The sequence below is a fragment of the Procambarus clarkii genome, chromosome 10 (genome assembly GCF_040958095.1).
Source record: "Procambarus clarkii isolate CNS0578487 chromosome 10, FALCON_Pclarkii_2.0, whole genome shotgun sequence".
In the NCBI taxonomy this organism is placed as follows: Eukaryota; Metazoa; Arthropoda; class Malacostraca; order Decapoda; family Cambaridae; genus Procambarus; species Procambarus clarkii.
In genome coordinates, this window is record NC_091159.1 from 22,075,168 (window position 1) to 22,094,980 (window position 19,813).

At 38.3% G+C, this 19,813-nt stretch overlaps 1 protein-coding gene across 1 annotated transcript; it reads left to right on the forward strand.

Moving 5' to 3' along the window:
• Window positions 1–6,589: 6,589 nt before the first annotated feature.
• Window positions 6,590–17,548, forward strand: LOC123746716 (band 3 anion transport protein). The gene is given in 11 exon segments (XM_069322213.1): window positions 6,590–6,623; window positions 7,823–8,050; window positions 8,578–8,726; window positions 8,882–9,223; window positions 11,912–12,187; window positions 12,716–12,972; window positions 13,186–13,400; window positions 14,199–14,269; window positions 14,271–14,408; window positions 14,712–14,885; window positions 15,624–17,548. Coding segments are annotated over 11 exon segments (1,989 nt in total). The 3' UTR covers window positions 15,729–17,548.
• Window positions 17,549–19,813: the final 2,265 nt, after the last annotated feature.

The window sequence follows — 19,813 nt, forward strand, 5'->3', positions numbered from 1 at the left end:
TAAACACCTAACCTAACCTATGCCTATATATACACAATATGCTAATATATTTATAATATTAATTTAAACTTGAGAAAATTCCTGTTTTGAATGACCAGCATGTTAAAATTTATGAATACGTCTGTGGGGTTGACCGCTGGATGTAATGGACTTGAGTCGAGGACGGGTTGTCGAACCACAACGCTATAAATGATTCATCGACGTAATACAAATAATCGCCAACAGAACCTAAACACCTAACCCTAACCTGTCTTATGATTATATATGCACAATATGGTAATATATTACAATATTAATTTTTAATTGAGAACATTCCCGTTTTGAATGAACAAGTAAAAATGTACGAATGCGTCTGTGGGGTCGACCGTTGGGTGTAATTTGGACTTGAGTCGAGGACGAGTTGCTGTAATTGCTTCACTCACGTACATCAAATACAAATAATGATTATATTATTATTTGTAAAAATAATATTAGTATTATAATAATATAATAAAATAATAATATTTATATTATTAAATAATCGCAAACAGAATCTAAATAGCTAACCTACGCCTAAATATACACAGAACTTTAATATATAATACTGTAATATTAATATGTACTGTATACGAAAATAAACCTATTTTGTAATAAACAATGTTAAAAATGGTGAATGGGTCTTGGGGTGGGGGAAGGGGGCGGCCGCAGCTTTAACAAGCCTGGCCTAAAGACGGGGTTAGGCGAAATGAACTTACCCCACCTACCTTATCTAATTTAGGCTTAACTATTCAACTGTCGTCAACGAACATATTATAATATGCCATAATATTATGACAATACCTGGTTACCTGGTTGGGGTTCTGGGAGTTCTTCTACTCCCCAAGCCCGGCCCGAGGCTTGGGCGACAATGTTGACCAGACCACACACTAGAAATTGAAGGGACGACGACGTTCCGGTCCGTCCTGGACCATTCTCAAGTCGATTGTGATGGGGAGGTAGGGACAAGCATTAAATAGGCAAGAGAGAGCTGAGGAGGAAAGTCAGGTGTAGGGGATAGTAGTAATGAGAACTGCAGCAGGCCTATTGGCCCATACGAGGCAGCTCCTATTATAACCACCGAAGGAGATAGTAATAGGAATAAGAAGAGGATAGCAAGGGAGCGTAGGAGAAGACAATGAACAGAAAAAGGGAGAAGAGAGAAAGAAAGGGAAAGAGAAAGAAAGAAATGGAAGGGGGAAAGCTTATGTTAAGTCACGTTTGTTAGAAAGATTAGAGCATTTGAGTATATACTGTGAAAGGGAAGAGTCCACAGCAACAAAGCCAGGACTCAAGTTCATGTTGGGTACATTGTTAATAAGAGCCGATTCTACAAGACGGCGTCTGTGTAGAGTAGAGGCAGGAAAGATTATTTTGGAGGAAGACCAATCAATGGGATGATTAGAACCCCTCACATGGCAGAAGAGAGCATTGTTAGTGTCTGCAGACATAACACTTCTCTTGTGTTCTTTAAGTCTGTCATTCAGTGTACGGCCAGTTTCGCCAAAGTATTGGAGAGGACAAGATGAACAGGAAATAGAGTAGACACCAGCAGCATTAGAAGCAGGAGGAGCAGTGTGAACTAGATTGCTACGAAGTGTGTTAGTTTGTCGAAAGGCGAGTTTTCTAGTGTGTGGTCTGGTCAACATACTTCAGCCACGTTATTGTGACTCATCGCCTGCATTGGGCGACAATATTTTATGTTATGACATATTATATTATGTCATAATATTACCTTATATTTGATAAAATACAAATGTTGAATACGCCTGAGGATAGGTAGTCAAATATAAATACCCGCCAACAAAACCTGAAAAGCTGACAACGCCTAAGTATATATAATACATAATAATAATAATTTAAGTTTCAGAAAATTAGTATATTGAATACAGAGTGTATACGGAGCAGTGGAGTAACAGAAGTACATTTACATCGCATCAGGCTTGGATACCCATGTGCATGGGAAATAGGCTTACAGGTTCCGGAAGATGAGAGGAAATGTCAGCACTTGAAGAAATGCCAGACAGACCACTGGAACATTATCTAACACGTGCACAGTTACAAACCCATTAAGATTTCAACTTAGATTCAACAGAGGAGAAGAAGTTGTTAAACACATACCTCGAGGTTACCTTGAGGTGCTTCCGGGGCTTAGCGTCCCCACGGCCCGGTCGTCGACCAGGCCTCCTGGTTGCTGGACTGATCAACCAGGCTGTTGGACGCGGCTGCTCGCAGCCTGACGTATGAGTCACAGCCTGGTTGATCAGGTATCCTTTGGAGGTACTTATCCAGTTCTTTCTTGAAAACTGTGAGGGGATTGCCAGTTATGCCCCTTATGTGTACCGGAAGCGTGTTGAACAGTCTCGGGCCTCTGATGTTGATAGAGTTCTCTCTCTGTACCTTTTGCACCTCTGCTTTTCAACGGGGGTATTCTGCACATCCTGCCATGTCTTCTGGTCTCATGTGATGTTATTTCTGTGTGCAGGTTTGGGACCAGCCCCTCTAATATTTTCCACGTGTAAATTATTATGTATCTCTCCCGCCTGCGCTCAAGGGAGTACAGATTTAGGCTCTTTAGTTGGTCCCAATAGTTTAGATGTTTTACTGAGTGGATTCTAGCAGTAAAGGATCTCTGCACGCTCTCACATATGACAAAATCTTACTGAAGCGACCTTACGAGTCATAAATACTCATACTCCGCTCAAGTAAAACAGAAACAAGCAACAATTAGTGGGCCAGCCAGAGGCTTAGGGCCCGCGTAGGAATATCCCTGCAAAAAAAAAAAAAACTCCTACCAACTTCTTCAGTGCATCAAACACGAGACCATGAAGGCATTACACATTTCACTCAGAACTGGAGTAGATGAAAATTAAAGTAGGCAATTGGTTTGGTGTTGGGAGTTTATGCCTATCAGCTGCGTATATAGCTTACTGACTGACCTAACTTGTCCTCTCGAATAATACATCGCATTTTGACGTCAAAATCCCTAACGGGCAAAGTATGTCGTACGATAAATCATAGCGGCTCACAGAAAAAACACGTTTTCTATGCGTGGGTCCTTCTGTTAGGATTAGGTTATGTAAGGCTGGGTTAGGTTCGGGTAACTTAGTACTTAATTTTCTGTCCGTTGTGACAACTCTAGAGGCCGGGCTGACTGACAGTATGTACAGTATACTACCCTGTGCACAGACCAGGGCCAGAAATTAGCAATATGCTAAATAACTACAGTACTTTGCTTCAGTGTTCAAACCTAATTTAGCAATATTTTTTCAGACACAGTAATTACCTAAGTTTAGTTACAGGATGAGAGCTATGCTCGTAGTGTCCCGTCTTCCCAGTACTCTTTATCGTATAACACTGAAATTACTGACTGTTTTGGCCTCCACCACTTTCTCACCTAACTTGTTCCAACCATCCACCTCTCTGCGAAAGTTATTTTTTTTTAAATTCTTCGGCAGCTTTCTTTAGTTAGTTTAAATCTATGATCTCGTGTTCTTGAAGTTCCAGGTCTCAAGAATTCTTTCCTATCAATTTTATTGATTCCCGTTACTATGCTGTACACTTAGTGATCATATCGCCTCTTTTTTTCTATCTTCTAGTTTTGGCATATTTAATGCCTCTAACCTCTCCTCGTAGCTCTTGTCCTTCAGTTCTGGGAGCCATTTAGTTGCATGTCTTTGCACCTTTTCCAGTTTGTTGATGAGCTTCTTAAGATATGGACACCATACAACGTTGCATATTCCAGCTTTGGTCTAACAAATGTCGTGAACAATTTCTTTAGTATTTCGCCATCCATGTATTTAAAAGCAATTCTGAAATCAGAGAGTGTAGCATAGGCTCCTCCCAAGATGATCTTTATGTGGTCCTCGGGTGATAATTTTCTATCTAGAACCACTCTTAGATATCTTTCTTTATCAAAATTCTTAAAAGAATTCTCACATAATTTATAGGTTGTGTGGGGTCAATGTTCTCCTATTCCACATACCATAACATGACATTTATTCACATTAAATTCCATTTGTCAAGTGGTGCTCCATACACTTATTTTGTCCAGGTCTTCTTGAAGGGCATGACAATCATCTAAGTGTCTTATCTTCCCTATCTTCCCTATTATCTTAGCATCATCAGCAAACATGTTCATATAATTCTGTATTCCATTTGGTAGATCGTTTATGTAGACAATGAACAATACCGGTGCAAGAACTGAACCCTGTGGTACTCCACTCGTGACATTTCTCCAGTTCGAGACATTGCCTCTGGTTACTGCCCTCATTTTCCTGTCAGAAAATGTTTCGTCCATGTTAGAAGCCTACTTGTCATTCCTCCAATATGTTTCACTTTCCAGAACAACCTCTTATGTGGAACTCTCTCGAAAGCCTTTGTTTAGGTCCAGATTGATGCAGTCACCCAACCATCTCTTTCCTGTAAAATCTCTGTGGCTCGATCATAGAAACTGAGTACAGTCGTTACACAGGATCTTCCAGATAGAAAACTCGAAACATCCAATTTGTTTTCCAAAGTTGCAACACATTCATTAAAGTCCACTATAAGTTAATACTAATAAAAAAACTCACACAACCTTTTCTTTTTAACTCTCCACCACTTACCAGGACTTCACATAGGTCTTATTTATTTTAGCCATGCTATGCACATATAAATAAGTTAGTTCATGAGAAATACGAAAATTAATGTGCATAATGATCACCAACTTTAGCGTTTTTTCTTTTACCTATTTTGTAATAGCAAACTACAGAAAATATTCTTTGATACTATCAATGACTAGTTTGTTATACTGTGACAAAACATTAAAACACATTACAAGTATCATTAACAGGAGTGTATTATTGTAGGTGGAGTTGTGCTGGACGTGGCAGAACGAGACCTGACTAGTATTGTCACCCGGGTGGTGGACCACATGATCGCCAGCGACCAGATCCCCGCCGACCAGCGGGACCAAGTTATCAGAATCCTTCTGAGAAAACGCATTTCATCTTTGGCAACTGACAAGTAGGCTTCCTTCTCCATGTTAACGTCACTTAAACTCGTTTTAGCCAAATTGTCTATTTTATTTATAACTTCACTGATGATTCAACAGATGGTTTTATTTGTTTACCTTTTAAGTTCCGAGGAAAGGCCCAACTCCAGTCGACGACGTTCGTCTGCGCGCATTGTGTCAGTCAGCAATCCTTTCCCTCTGAGCAACCCTTTCAATCCAAACAGTACTGATGATCCAACCGTTGTTTCCAACGGCACCGTTCCCAAGGACACGAAAAATTACACGCTCGATCACTCGTTCACCCAGGTATATAAAGCTTGTTCCTACACCTCTACGGGGGATATATTATTTTTACTTTATATCTACTACTAAGTAATATACATTTATGACAACATAACACTTCACTCAGTTTTATGCGATAACATCTTTAGTGTGATAAGATTGTTAGAGACCATGTTTGACCCTGTTGGCTAGCAGCAGAATACTTAGCAAATGGAGAATTCAGAATACAGTACAGAGTATATGCTTGCACTATTTTGCTAGTTTGAAAGCTGATCTTTAAACTACCTGTCTATAATTAAATGATACTGACGTTTTCTCTCTCACTTTTTTTGCATTTAATCACTATTATTTGAAATACAAATATTGTATACTAAATATTAAAATGTATTTTTCAGGTTGATATTGATGACAACTTGTTCTTAGCAAATAAAGACTCTGTTATAAAGGCTACTCTAGATGGGCAGGAGTTGACAGCGGTGATGGCCGGTGGCGTGAGCTTCCTAAAGTCCCCGATACTCACCTTCGTCAGGCTGTCTGAAGGAGTTTTACTGGGAGACCTTACCGAGGTTTGTTAACTATACCTGAACGAACTATTCCCCCGACTGAACAAGTGCTCTACGACTGACTTACAGTATAGTAAACTGCGTGTCATGGTGCCAGGCGTAATTACATTTCCTCTCTTTCCTCTAGGTTTCCATGCCTGTGAGGTTCATATTTGTCCTCCTTGGTCCGTTCCACGAGGAGAAGGACTACTATGAGATTGGTCGTTCTATCTCCGCCCTGATGGCCAATCAAGCGTTCCGCGAGGTGGCTTACACAACACAGTACCGAGATCAACTACTTTCTGCAGCTGAGGAGTTGTTGTCTCATGCTACTTGGACAACACTTCTGGGTGATACGGTTGTCACTCATGACAAAGCAAGGAGAGAAAGCATCTTGATGAAAAATGCTCAATGTAAGCAAACTATTGCTTCGTATAAATATTAATTATTACTTAGTTCATATTTAACAGCCGTGAGGACTGAATACGGCGGAAAAGAAATGTTTTAGAAAGGTGGTCACACATCCAACTCCGGCGAGATTTCTGTTTTAGTTCATCCCATCCTCTCAACTAATGCATCTCTCATTTCGTGCGCCGGCGTTTAATCCCCGGCCGTCCAGGTGGTTGGGCCACCATTCCTTCCGCTACCCCACGTCCCATCCCAAATCCTTATCCTAACCCCTGCCCAGTGCTATATAGTCGTAATGGCTTGGTGCTTTCTCCCCGATAGTTCAATTCAATTCATTTCGTGCGTTATGGTCCCCAACGTACAAATTACAGAGTACAGTAGTATGAAAATGAGCGGCTCATTAAAATCCAAGTTTTCTATGGACTCATATGTGAGGCGCCTATGGATCCAGAGGTGTGCTGCTTTCGTTCCAGCGTTTCTAGTTTGATTACACATTTGTAATTTGTACGTTGTGTTAGTACCTCAACTTCTCGGCAAACTACACATCAGAAAATAGTAAGACGACGACGTTTCGTTTTATCAAGTCGTCTTGGACACGACTTGATCTTGTCCAGATTCCATCTTCGTCGTTTCCCCATTTTCTGATGTGTGGTTTGGCCATCATATCTTCAGCCAAGTTAATGTGACTCATCGTCTGCATAAATTAAAAACACCTCATTATTGACGACTCATCAACAATAATCATCAAGTATTGTAACCCAACAATAGTCGACTAACTCCAGGGTTAGTCCATATTTACTGTTATGTGAACAGTTGTGAGCATTAGGTGAAAGGAAATTTGCCCATCCATTTCTGTACCGAGCCGGGAATCGAACTCGGGATAGCCAATTGGGAGAGGAGAACGAAGCCAAACATACTGTAGTGTAATATAGTGCTTACAACATTTTCTCACATGTTTATTATATATGAAATATTTTTCTTTTAATAGTGTTTCAATGCTCCTAACTATTAGTTAGGTGCAGAATGGTTTTATTTAAAATATAATAATTTGTTAATTTCTGTAACCTAAGATATGAAAGTTGTTGAATAACTAAATCCCCTAAGACACTGTTTTATTGGCAATTTCTTACAACTCAGTAATGAGACATTTACTTGCTACAAATTGTTATACTGACATCAGCGTAATACTGTACTTAAAATTAGTCCTACAGATTCACCCACTCGCCAGTTTAATTAATAATAAACATCATAAATGAATTTGTAACTTTATATACTTGTTATTTTTTTACCCTAACAGAGGTGAAACATTTTGTTCTTTTTATCCTGCAATTATACTTTATCCCAAACAGAGCTGTAAGGGTTATAGAAAAAATGTATATATATATATATATATATATATATATATATATATATATATATATATATATATATATATATATATATATATATATATATATTGGAAAGTAATATATGGTACATACATATATACTAGAAAGTAAAACTCTCGGAGTATACAACCTGTGTGTGTGGGAGAGAATTACCTAAGTGTTTGTCTCTGACCGTTGGCACACTATTGCAGTAGCGGCGTCAGCTGGGGGAGGCGATGGCGGCGATCAGAAACCTCCGCCACGAGATCCTCTCATTCGCGTAGGAAAGCCTTTCTACGGTCTTATTATGGACATTAAGAGCCGCTACGCCATGTATCCCTCGGATATTTTGGATGGTTTGAATTTACAAGTGGCCGCTGCAACCATCTTTATCTTCTTTGCCTGCCTCTCGCCGGCTATTACATTTGGTGGCATGTACAGTAAGTAATCACTTAGTTCCTGAAGTTTGACTTTGTTAAAATTTGTCCAAATCATATTTTCAAAGGCTAAAACTCTTCCTAATTTCTTTATAATTTATTTTGGAACGGGTTTATCATCATCATTCATCATAATTTCGACGTTTCCCACTTTCATGGATTCAGTATTTAATTCGTTTACCAAATTGTTTACGTTGCATATTGCAACGTAATATATATATATATATATATATATATATATATATATATATATATATATATATATATATATATATATATATATATATATATATATATATATATATATATATATATATACACAACTCCTCCCACACACATTCATATTATATCAATTGCCGAGCTTGCTGGCAATTTCTAAAGTGTGAAAATTGGTAATGATAATGAATGTATATATGTATGTGGCTAATTATCAGTAACTTTACATAATTTACCCTTACTTCTTATTCAGTAACTTAAAGTGCATATTAATCTAATTTTTATTTTGAGAACATTCACATATTATATCTCAGGTGATGTGATGGATAACTACATCGGAGTCGGGGAATGTCTTCTCATGTCGTGTGTGAATGGTGTCATCTTTGCCCTGTTTGCCGCCCAGCCCCTGCTTATTGTCGGCGCGACGGGTCCGCTTATGGTCTTCGACATAAGTCTGTATCAAGTGAGTATCGGTCTGGGTTTGCTTTTGTGTCAGTTGTGATTAACTTTTCTTCAGCTGGGCAATTCGAGCGATGGGGTGTGACCGATAGGACACGTCTGTGAACAATATTTCGCTCATAATCAGTAGCAAGTCAACTATTTTGTCTTTCTCGTCAGTTCACTCAGACGTATGAGCTTGATTTCCTGTCCATGAGAGTGTGGATTGGCATGTGGATGCTGGTCATTGGCGTGCTAGTTGCTGCATTTGAAGCTTCTGTCATCATGAGGAAGCTCACCAGGTTCACGGAAGAGATCTTCGCCACAATGATATGCGCGATCTTCATCTACGAGGCTGTTACGAAGATGGTGAGCATCTTCATTGATCATCCAGTCATGATGGAGTACACATGTGAAGATGACGCTTTATCCAATAGTGTAAGTTTTTATTGTTTCTTATATTTAAAACAAAAACTAATTGATATAAATTTGGTTATAATTGCACTTCCACGACATGAAAAATTAGAATGACGTAGACCACCCAACGGAGTTTGACTCTAAAGTTTCTTAGTAAGAGTGAAATGACAAGACGTAACTGGGGTCACGTGAGTCGCATTTATAAAAATAAGTGAAATAAAATAAGGTGAAATAACTGTCTTGCAGTTTGACCTCTGTATAAATGAGTTTACCAAAAATGCTGGTATTCAAGTATACAACTACAAAAGTTATTGAATGGAAATCAATACAGGGCGATAGTGAACTATGGTACGAAAAAGAATACAGGAGACTGCCAGAGACCCATTGACACATGGTGTTGTTGTTTTAGATTCAGCTACTCCGAACAAAAAGTTCTAAGTGGCACATGTCAATAGCACTGTTGACACATGGAAGGCAGCTTGTATTTATACCCAACCAAGTTGTTTCAAGTGTGTCTGCCCTGTGTCTAGCCCTCACCTGAGACAATGCAACGCGAGACGCTCAAGAGATTAGAGTTTATATTAATGCCTGTTGGTTGTACTGAGACTATGATGTTCCTGGTTTATTTTCAATGTAACAGCCTCATACTGAGCATAGACGCGAATCCCAGTGATATGAATTACTCAGCATAACAGTAAAGTGTTAAGCTAAAGCCCCCTCATTGGTTTCAAATTTACACGCTGTATATGAAGCTAGTAAATACGTAAATGTTAATGTAAATGTAATTTCTTTTACTATATAAATGTAGGCTATAGCCTACGTGACTTATAATTAGACGTTTAACTAAGCTGAGCCTAGTCGAATGCTAGTTAGTCTAGTCTAGTCTAGTCACTAGACCAGAGGTTCTCAACCATGGGGAAAATTGGGTCCACAGATTTAAATTGTTGGAATATTGATCTTTCTGTAAACTACAATTCTACAGATTATACACTATTCTAGATCTAGATCATCTAGCAATTTTGTCTTCTGAATTGATTTCCCCGCCTTATTTCGTATCGTCTGCAAATTTGGAAAAATTGCTTTTCAAACCTATGTCTTCAAGCTGGAAAAAATATATACAAAAAATTCTCCACCATATATATGGTGAACAAAGCTATCAAGAGCATTGGGGAAATTACTTATAAAAATTGGTCCAGGACGGACCGAAACGTCGTCGTCCCTTCAACTTCTAGTGTGTGGTCTGGTCAACAAACTTCAGCCACGTTATTGTGACTCATCGCCTGCATACTTATAAAAGTTTCTGTCTGATTTAAATCATTTATGCTAACTCTCTGCATTCTGTAAAATAAGCAAGTTGTAATCCCGCATGAGAATTGCTGTAATACTCTACGCTACAGGTTCTGGATATTGATTTATATATTCCAAACCTTAGATAAGGCAGTGGTATCACTGCCAAATTTCTCGCTGGTTCTTTTAACCTGGCCAAACCGCTTTCGCAAACCCACATGTCTTTGCTGTTAATTCTGCAGTGCAACTGTAACCCCGTCCCCATTGGTTTAGAATTCTACGATAACTGTGGACCAACTAATACATAATCTTGCCTACCTCATCACACTGACGGACTAGTTGACAGGTTGGCGTGGCTTGCCCTCCGATCTTCATCTTCTCTGTATGACACAGTTGATCAAACCTCATAGACCTCTTCTATACGTACTCGCGGTCTCCACACCACCGTCTGGATCACTGGGCGGATAAGGGAACGATGACACTAATAATATTGTGAACGCTTCCTATGCTCAAGATGGCGGTGAGGCAAGTGGCCCTCGACCTGGACAAAGTGCATTCGAGTCTGTAATGACATCACCAAACTCAATTGCTAGGGGGGTATATAGGTGACTCGGAGTGACTTAGGGAAATTTAAAGCAATGTTTTATGTACAATGATTATTCCAGGAATGCAGTATACCATCCACGAGAGAAAGAATTGCAACACTTGAAATGACTGATCCAAATATGGTATCAACATTCAGCATTCGCTGGTGCCTGTAACACGTTGAGACTTCAGTAGCAGACCTTTGCTAGAGATGACAATTGGACAAAATTATCTTTTATATGCACGATACATTAATCTATATTCAATTCTACTTTTACTGATTTAAAAATGTACATGGTGGTGTTCAGGACTGACGCCGCTAATATGAGGATTTCTGGCTAACTGCTAACATACCTCTCCACCCAAACAAGAATCGTATATCACTGATCAGGATAACCAAGAATTGGCCATAATTAGCACCATAGCCTAGTGAGACAATAAGCTTACATAGGACGTGTATTTGTTGAGTCACCCTGACTAGCTCAGTTGGTCACCCTGACTAGCTCAGTTGGTCACCCTGACTACCTCAGTTGGTCACCCTGACTAGCTCAGTTGGTCACACTGACTAGCTCAGTTGGTCACACTGACTAGCCTATCTATACTATAAAGGTCAGACTATTATTTTACGTTGTGTTCATTTTGTTTTAACAGTTTGATATCTTAGCCCTGGCGACTCAGCCTATGTCCCGTATATAAATGCAAACGTTGATATCTATTTACCGAGCGGAGTTCGGAGTTCAGCCCAAGATTGATCTTAGCCAATAATAGGATCGGTGGCCAAGTGTTTTTAAGTAAAGCGGTGTTTTACTAGTTTTTATTTGTACATATGTTTATTTTGTCTTAGATTTTAGTTTTCTCTTTTTTTAAATCGCTACTTTTAAATCGCATAATAGTTTCACCGGTTTATTATAATAGACTTAGATAAACATGAAACATAAAAGAAAAAACAATTTATTATATAAATCCTTATTAGAGATGTTCATTTTCTTTGTCATTGATACCTGTTTCAGGGAGGAAGACGTCTTAATGAACAAGACTAAAATGGCCGCCAACACTACTGCCGGAGACGTCCTGATGGTGAAGAAAGGTTCTCCTCAGCCCAACACCGCCCTTCTCGCTCTCATTCTCATGTTGGGAACTTACATCATCGCTATAAAGCTCAAGAACTTTCGAAACTCTAAATTCTTAGGAAGAAGCGTGAGTTTCACTTTACATCTGATATGTTACCTAACTCCTAATGTAGTATAAGCAGATACACTTTATTAGGAACTCGATGTTTTAAGAAATACCTATGACGTCGTCCCTTGTTTACTAATATTTCAGTTTTACCAAAGCTAAAATTGTTAAATCACAGTCCTGTAATGGCCCAGCAGAAGGAAGAGTAATAATTATTATTGATTAATTATATTATACTTATAATAATAATTGTTGTAATTAATAATTATTATTACTCTTCCTTCTACTGTGCCATGAAGCAACCCGGCCTCGGGTAAAAGGGGACTGTGATGATCCTTGTCTAGATCCCATAGGTACGGGAATAGGACGTCCACCTCCTGGGGCTCTTCGGGTTATCTAGGGCGCTTGTGCAATCCCAAAGATTTTCTCAGGTCTAAATAATTATAATTGTTGTCATGTTATTCGTTGTAAATATCATTAGGAAACCTGTACAGCACATGGACGATCATGCCGCTCTTGTGTTTTCATGTAGTATTCACTTTTACACAGGTCCGCAGATCTCTGGGAGACTTTGGTGTTCCTATCGGCATTTTCCTCATGGTGCTAATGGACTACCTCATCAGGGATCAAATCACCGACAAGCTGACAATGCCTGAAGGCCTTCAGCCCTCCAACCCTGACATCCGCGGCTGGATAATTAACCCGCTTGGGCAGGTGAAGCCGCTACCAGTGTGGTGCATGTTTGCTGCGGGGCCCGCCGCCATCCTCGTCTTCTTCCTTGTCTTCCTCGAAGGAAGCATCTGCCAGTAGGTTGCGGATATTACCATTAACTGTAGTGAGTGGGCGAGGAATATTGTTTATACATATTTCTCATATCTTTCAAAATTAACTTTTCAAATTTGGTATGTGACAATGGTACACCTTAATACACTTGTGATTTATTCTACGTTAAAGTTCATAATTTAAGCATGCGATGTTTGTTCTCTAATGTTAGTAGCTATCCTTCTCTAATTTATCAGATTGCTGTTAAGTAAGCCAGAACGGAAATTGGTCAAAGGAACAGGCTTCCATTTAGACGTGATGCTGTCGTGTGTGATCAACTTCGTATCTGGCCTCCTGGGGGCTCCCTTCATGGGCCCGGCGTGTATCAGGACTGTGGCTCACACCGCCGCCCTCACCGTCACCACCCGGGCCCTCAACCCCGGAGAACCGCCTAAGATTGAATATGTCAGAGGTACTTTTTTTCAGGGATATTCCTGCGCGGGCCCTAAGCCTCTGGCTGGCCCACTAAGTGTTGCTTGTTTCTGTTTTACTTGGGCGGAGTATGAGTATTTATGACTCGTATGGTCGCTTCAGTAAGATTTTGCCATATGTGTTTAACAACTTCTTCTGCTCTGTTGAATCTAAGTTGAAATCTTAATGGGTTTGTAACTGTGCACTGTATTAGATAATGTTCCAGTGGTCTGTCGGGCATTTCTCCACAGTTCTGACATTTCCGTCAGAGGTACGATTGATCATCCAAAGAAATAAATGCCTGGCCATCTTTGAACCATTTATGCAATTTAGGCCTACATGCTAAGATTACACCATCACGGTTTAAATTTTCAAATATTTGTAAAATATAAATATGCCTGAACACCTGAAAATTATTTAATATTCAAAACCAAACAAAAAAGAGCATTTTTAAATTCAAGTATTTACATAGTTCTGCAAAATACAAAATTTACAGTGAGCTTACCATATGTACATATCCAGTCAAAGCACTTTTCCAAAAATATTTATCACATAAATACCAACAAAATTTAAATGATTTTCCTTAAATCTAACCACACAAAAGAAAATAGCCTATTTGTGCATTATCAGGGAGAAATGCTTATCTTCAGTACAGCGGAATAATGATAGATTTAAAAGATTAATATACACACCATCTATTGATAATCAGTCACTAAAGGTGTATAATATAATACGCATGGAAGCAATTTACATTGGAATAAATATTGATCAACAGTTTGTCAAAACTTCTAAATTGCAGAGCAGCGACTGAGCAGTCTTGTGCTGTCAATATTCATCGGCCTTGGCACTCTACTCTCAAGCGCTCTAAATCCTGGTGCCAAAGCCAGTGTTGCTTGGCATCTTCCTCTACATGGGTACTGCCTCCACTGCTGGCATCCAGTTCCTCGAGCGGATAGTTCTCCTGTTTATGCCGGTCAAGTACCACCCCGATGCACCTTACGTTAAGAAGGTATGGTGTCGATTGAGACATAATGTTCATTATCTGATTTGATCAATTGGCTATCAACCCTCAAAAAGCTGTTGGGAGCATCGTATATTTTAAGTGTTGAATAACGCTGATGACCTGAATGTAGGGATGTGTAAACCAGTGAATTTTACGTGAATGAGAGCTAGTGTACAATAATGTGTATGACACGAATGAGGTGCTAGAGTTAACTAATGTATTTGACATGAACAAATAGCTAGTGCAAAATAATGCAGGTGACATTAATAAAAGACTCGTGTTAAATAGCCTCGCGTGTTCACTTTGCAGGTTCGCACAATGAAGATGCATTTCTTCACGGTGGTCCAGTTGATGGCGCTGGGGATGCTGTTTGGCGTGAAGCAGTCGCCAGCCGCCCTGGTTCTGCCCTTCGTTCTCATCCTCCTCGTCCCTCTCAGGCTTTTCCTTCTACCCTTAATATTCACCAAAGCAGAGCTCAGTGCTGTGAGTTTATGAAATAATGTTTGTATCCATGGATTTATACTAAATGGTTAAACAACAAACACATGAGTTATCATTTTTGCCCAAATGGCTGTCCTAGTACCATACCAAAACTTTTTCAAGAATCTATTATTTTCAATATCAAAAGACTTCCGATTCTAAGCTAATAAAACACCTTTAAATATATTATATATTAATATTAGAGCTCTAGCAAGCGCACTGTATGGTGACCAAACCACACACCAGAAAATGAAGAAACGACGACGTTTCGGTCCGTCCTGAAGTATGACTTGATAATAATCCAGGATGGACCGAAACGTCGTCGTTTTTCCATTTTCTGATGTGTGGTTTGAGTTGTCATATTTTCAGCCTCGTTATAGATTCATCGTCTGCCAAAACGTATTGTACATGCTGCCTTTAGTATAATACTCAAAACTTGCTGAGTAGCCTCTCTTATCAAAGAACAAAATTAGCATAACCTAAATTTTGTTAGGTAAATAGCGGATTTTTGTCTGGCGCTTTTTATAAAACGTAAAACAATGATTAGATATTAGAGGGAGTTTAGTTGTATCTCTTCTTTGTGCACTTGTAGCATGAAAGCTTCTTAATTCTTGTTTTCTGTTTCTACGTCACTTTCAAAGTGCAATTTTTATTTATATTGTTTTATTCATTTACGCATTCATTTTGTGTGTTTTTTTTACTTAGTTCTAGTTCTAACTTAATTTTTTTGATTTTCAAAAGCTTGATGGTGTAGAAGCCGTCAACACTGACGATACTGATGAGCCAGATTTCTACGAGGCTTCACATGCGCTCCCCACCGAAGCCGACCACCATCACCAGAACTGAGCCAACACCTGTGAAACACATGTAAAGCACCCTTGAAACACATGTAATGCACCTGTGAAACTCATGTATAGCACCCTGTGAAACTCATGTAAAGCACCTGTGAAACACATGTAAAGCGCCTGTGAAACACATGTAAAGCACCTGTGAAACACATGTAAAGCACCTGTGAAACACATGTAAAGCACCTGTGAAACACATGTAAAGCACCTGTGAAACACATGTAAAGCACCTGAGGAAAATATGAGAAACATTACACTTCCCACTCACCATACACTTCTTTTCTCTCACTCTTTCAATGTACATAGTTCCCTTGCCGAACTTTTCATTTATATTGTTGTCCATATTTCAGAATAAAATTCCAATTGTATATGAGGAGTTTAGAGTAATTTGTTTTTATTCTATTGTTAGCCGAAACATGGTTGTATTTAAATATGTGTGTGTACAGACTTGAGCAATCCTTCAAATGTTGTGATAGGAAACCAGTCTCGGATCTTAATCACGAATCAACACATTCATTAAGACACAATTTTTGAGTTCTTCAGGGTTTATGATGGCATGTTATTTAATTGCTGTAGTTTAAGAGCAGGTGGTAGGCCTAGAGCGGCTCTAACTTTTTTTTATCAAATTGGCATAGTCTAGGAGAACGTGGTAGGCCTAGTGTAGAATTAACGTATTTTATTAAAGTGTCATAGCCTAAGAGTAAGGTGTAGGCCTAGTGCAACACTAACGTTAAGTAAGTAACGAAGATATTTCAATAAGTTAAACATTATATTTATTTTAATAACGTTATTTGTTGTTACTAATCTAGTTATGCGCTGTGTAAATTTTGTTGATCAATGCTGATGTGAGGAGAATAACAAAAATTAGTATAATTAAAATGTGCATGCAATTTACTGCAAATATCTGGCAAGAAAATATAATTAGAAATAACTTAAAATAAATTCAGAAAATTATATCGCATGGTCATCTATCCTATTGCCGACTTGGTGATGAGGAGCTTCATCAAAGCCTTACTGATAATCAAGATAAACTGCATTGGCTTCCTTGTACACGTTACAAATATCATAAAAATAGGAAGAATTTTGTTTAAACAAGACCAATTCCTTTGAAAGTAATACTGCGAATCTTCAATTTAAAGGTCACTCATTAAATGGTATATTATATAGTTACTAGTAATCGTTACCATAAGTGCAACACGTTATTAAAATAAATGGTCATTAGCTAGAAGGAAACGATTTATTTCCTTTGCATGTATTGTTGTAACATCTGCAAGTATGAACTCTTGTGGAACTGTTCCTCTCTCTCGGGTGATATATTAACAAGTTTGGTCGACGGTTTTGAAGTTTCCATTTTAATTTCCTTTAATATTTCTGTTAGAACTTATCAGAATTAACTATTATATTTTGTCTTAGTGAAATGTGTTACGATATCTCACAATTTTGCTATGTTTAAGCTACCCTTTTTCATGTGGTCGGACATATGAGTGTAAATAGCTACCTTCTGCAATATACATAAAAAACAAGTCTTGCTCATTGACAGGTAATAGAAGTAATTGGTTAGAAATATACATTGAGATTTAAATTCCGAAGATGGAGAAGATTGATTGTTTTTTCCTGTGACTTTGAGAATATAAATGAATCTAAATAGTTAATCCAGTGATAATGAATATTTAATTTTCATTTGACTAGTCTCGATATGTAGCAGATAGTTTGATGGTACATACTAAATGTCTATTTCAGTTTCTTAATGTTGATTCGATGGAAGTTGGATTAAATTGTAATATATGTACAGTTAAAGGAAGAAATAAAGTTATAGCAAATTTCGTGTGTTTATTTTTAATCCTATCTCTTAAGCTAATGTGGGATTGTATCAAAAGCTTGTACACAACGTCATTGTCGTTTCCCCCTATCAACTGTTTCAAATATGTTGGAATAGAATGAAAGTAAATTTGTCAAACATGAGTTGCCCTTACTAAAGCTATGACTTGTACCATAAGATGTCACGTTAACTACCAGTACCATAAGGTGACACATTAACTATCGGTACCATTAGGCGACACATTAACTACCAGTACCACAAGGCGACACATCAACTACCAGTACCATAAAGCGACACATTAACTACCAGTACCATAAGGTGACAGAGATCTCTGAATTTTTCCAAAAATTTTTGAATGTTTAAATATTTTAAAACATTTAAAATTGTGAATGTTTAGGAATATCTCTTAGATGCTATCATATTCACTAATATATATAATACTAAATAAATATAATAAATATAATATATTAAATACGGTGGGATTTAATACTACTCCTTGAGGCGTTTCGAATTTACAAGATATTACAGAATGATTGATGAAGATTAACCTACCAAAGATATTACACCTGACATACACCTTTAATACCACACTTAAGCCTTTATTCTGGGAGGACAAACACTAATCTCTTTAATGCCAAAAGTAGTCAGATCATGTAAGACGGCTTCTTTCTTCACCGCGTCAAGTTCAAGTTCAAGTACGTTTATTGAGCCAATAAAATACATATCAAAGGAATAGAGTAGCTTACGCAATTTCTACCGCCCTCTACTTCAAGTCCCTCAAGGCGCGCACAAATCCAGTGAGTACAAATCCACATATCAGAGTACAGGAATCCCATTTAACATTGCAGGTTAATATAGTAAACACAGCATATAAGTGTTACACTCTTGGGTCAAAATGTTTGTAGCTCCTAAGTATTCTGTCTATCATACCATTATCACACCCAAACAATTTGATGTGGTTCACTACTTATTTTCTTATTTCTACAGTTATCAATAAGTTGACACTCTAATACATAATGATCTAAGGTGTGGGCGTGCGGCATGCTATATAATTTACACTTATATTTTTCACTGACATCAACACCGTATTGCCAGATATATTTGTATCCTACTCTTAATCTCATGTAAATTTAATCCTTCCAAGTAGACTTTCCTCTACCATAAGTAAAGGAACGAATTTTTATTTATTACTGTATAATGCTCAAGTGTGTTACTGCTGTCCACCATTGCCATTCTCTTAACTTTTTCTTCGTCCTCTTGGATCATCTTTATTCTTGTCTTCATCTGTTTCAGAGTTATCTGACATACAACATCGACAAGAGTTTTTTTCCAAGGCTCTCTTCGCTATCTCATCAATTGCCTCATTCAACAGTATTTCCACATGTGAAGGGATCAACATGAATCTTACTTTATACTCATTTTTTCTAAAATGTCTTATCATTCTCTCTACACTCGATCACAATATTCTGGTATACTGGTCGTCTGCTATTAAAAGACTCTAATGCTCCTCTACTGTCTATAAAAAACAGGCATTTTTACCACATTTGACTACTTCATGTGATCCTGCTATTATTCCTTGAAGTTTACCCTGCGTTGATGAGACATTATCACTTAAGCGATGTCCAATTACAGGATCTACAGTGCCGATGTCAGTATACTCCCTAATCCTGACTCCACGTCCTACCTTTCCATCCCTAGCTACTGACCGATCACAATATAATGTAGAGTGTATTCTGTAGGTAATTTTCTAATTACACAATCATATTGTTCAACGGTTGTTCAACGTCCTCCCAGCAAGCATAAGAAATATTGCCGGAACAACCGTGGACATTTTCAAGAGGAAACTAGATTTATTCCTCCAAGGGGTGCCGGACCAACCGGGCTGTGGTGGGTATGTGGGCCTGCGGGCCGCTCCTAGCAACAGCCTGGTGGACCAAACTCTCACAAGTCAAGCCTGGCCTCGGGCCGGGCTTGGGGAGTAGAAGAACTCCCAGAACCCCATCAACTAGGTATCAACCAGATATGTTACCCTCAGCTCTCCTATGTCATACACACTCTTTTACTTTTGCAAGAGAATAATTACTACATCTACGTTACAATCTTCCCATGGTGGTGTGAATTGTCCCTTAGGCAAAGCAATGCATTCTGGAATAACATCATACTTGATAGTATTAGAATATGAGGTACTCATATATGCTCTCTTATTATACTGTATCATACATTATTCATTACTTCCCACCTTTTGAACTGAGAGGATTAATTCATTA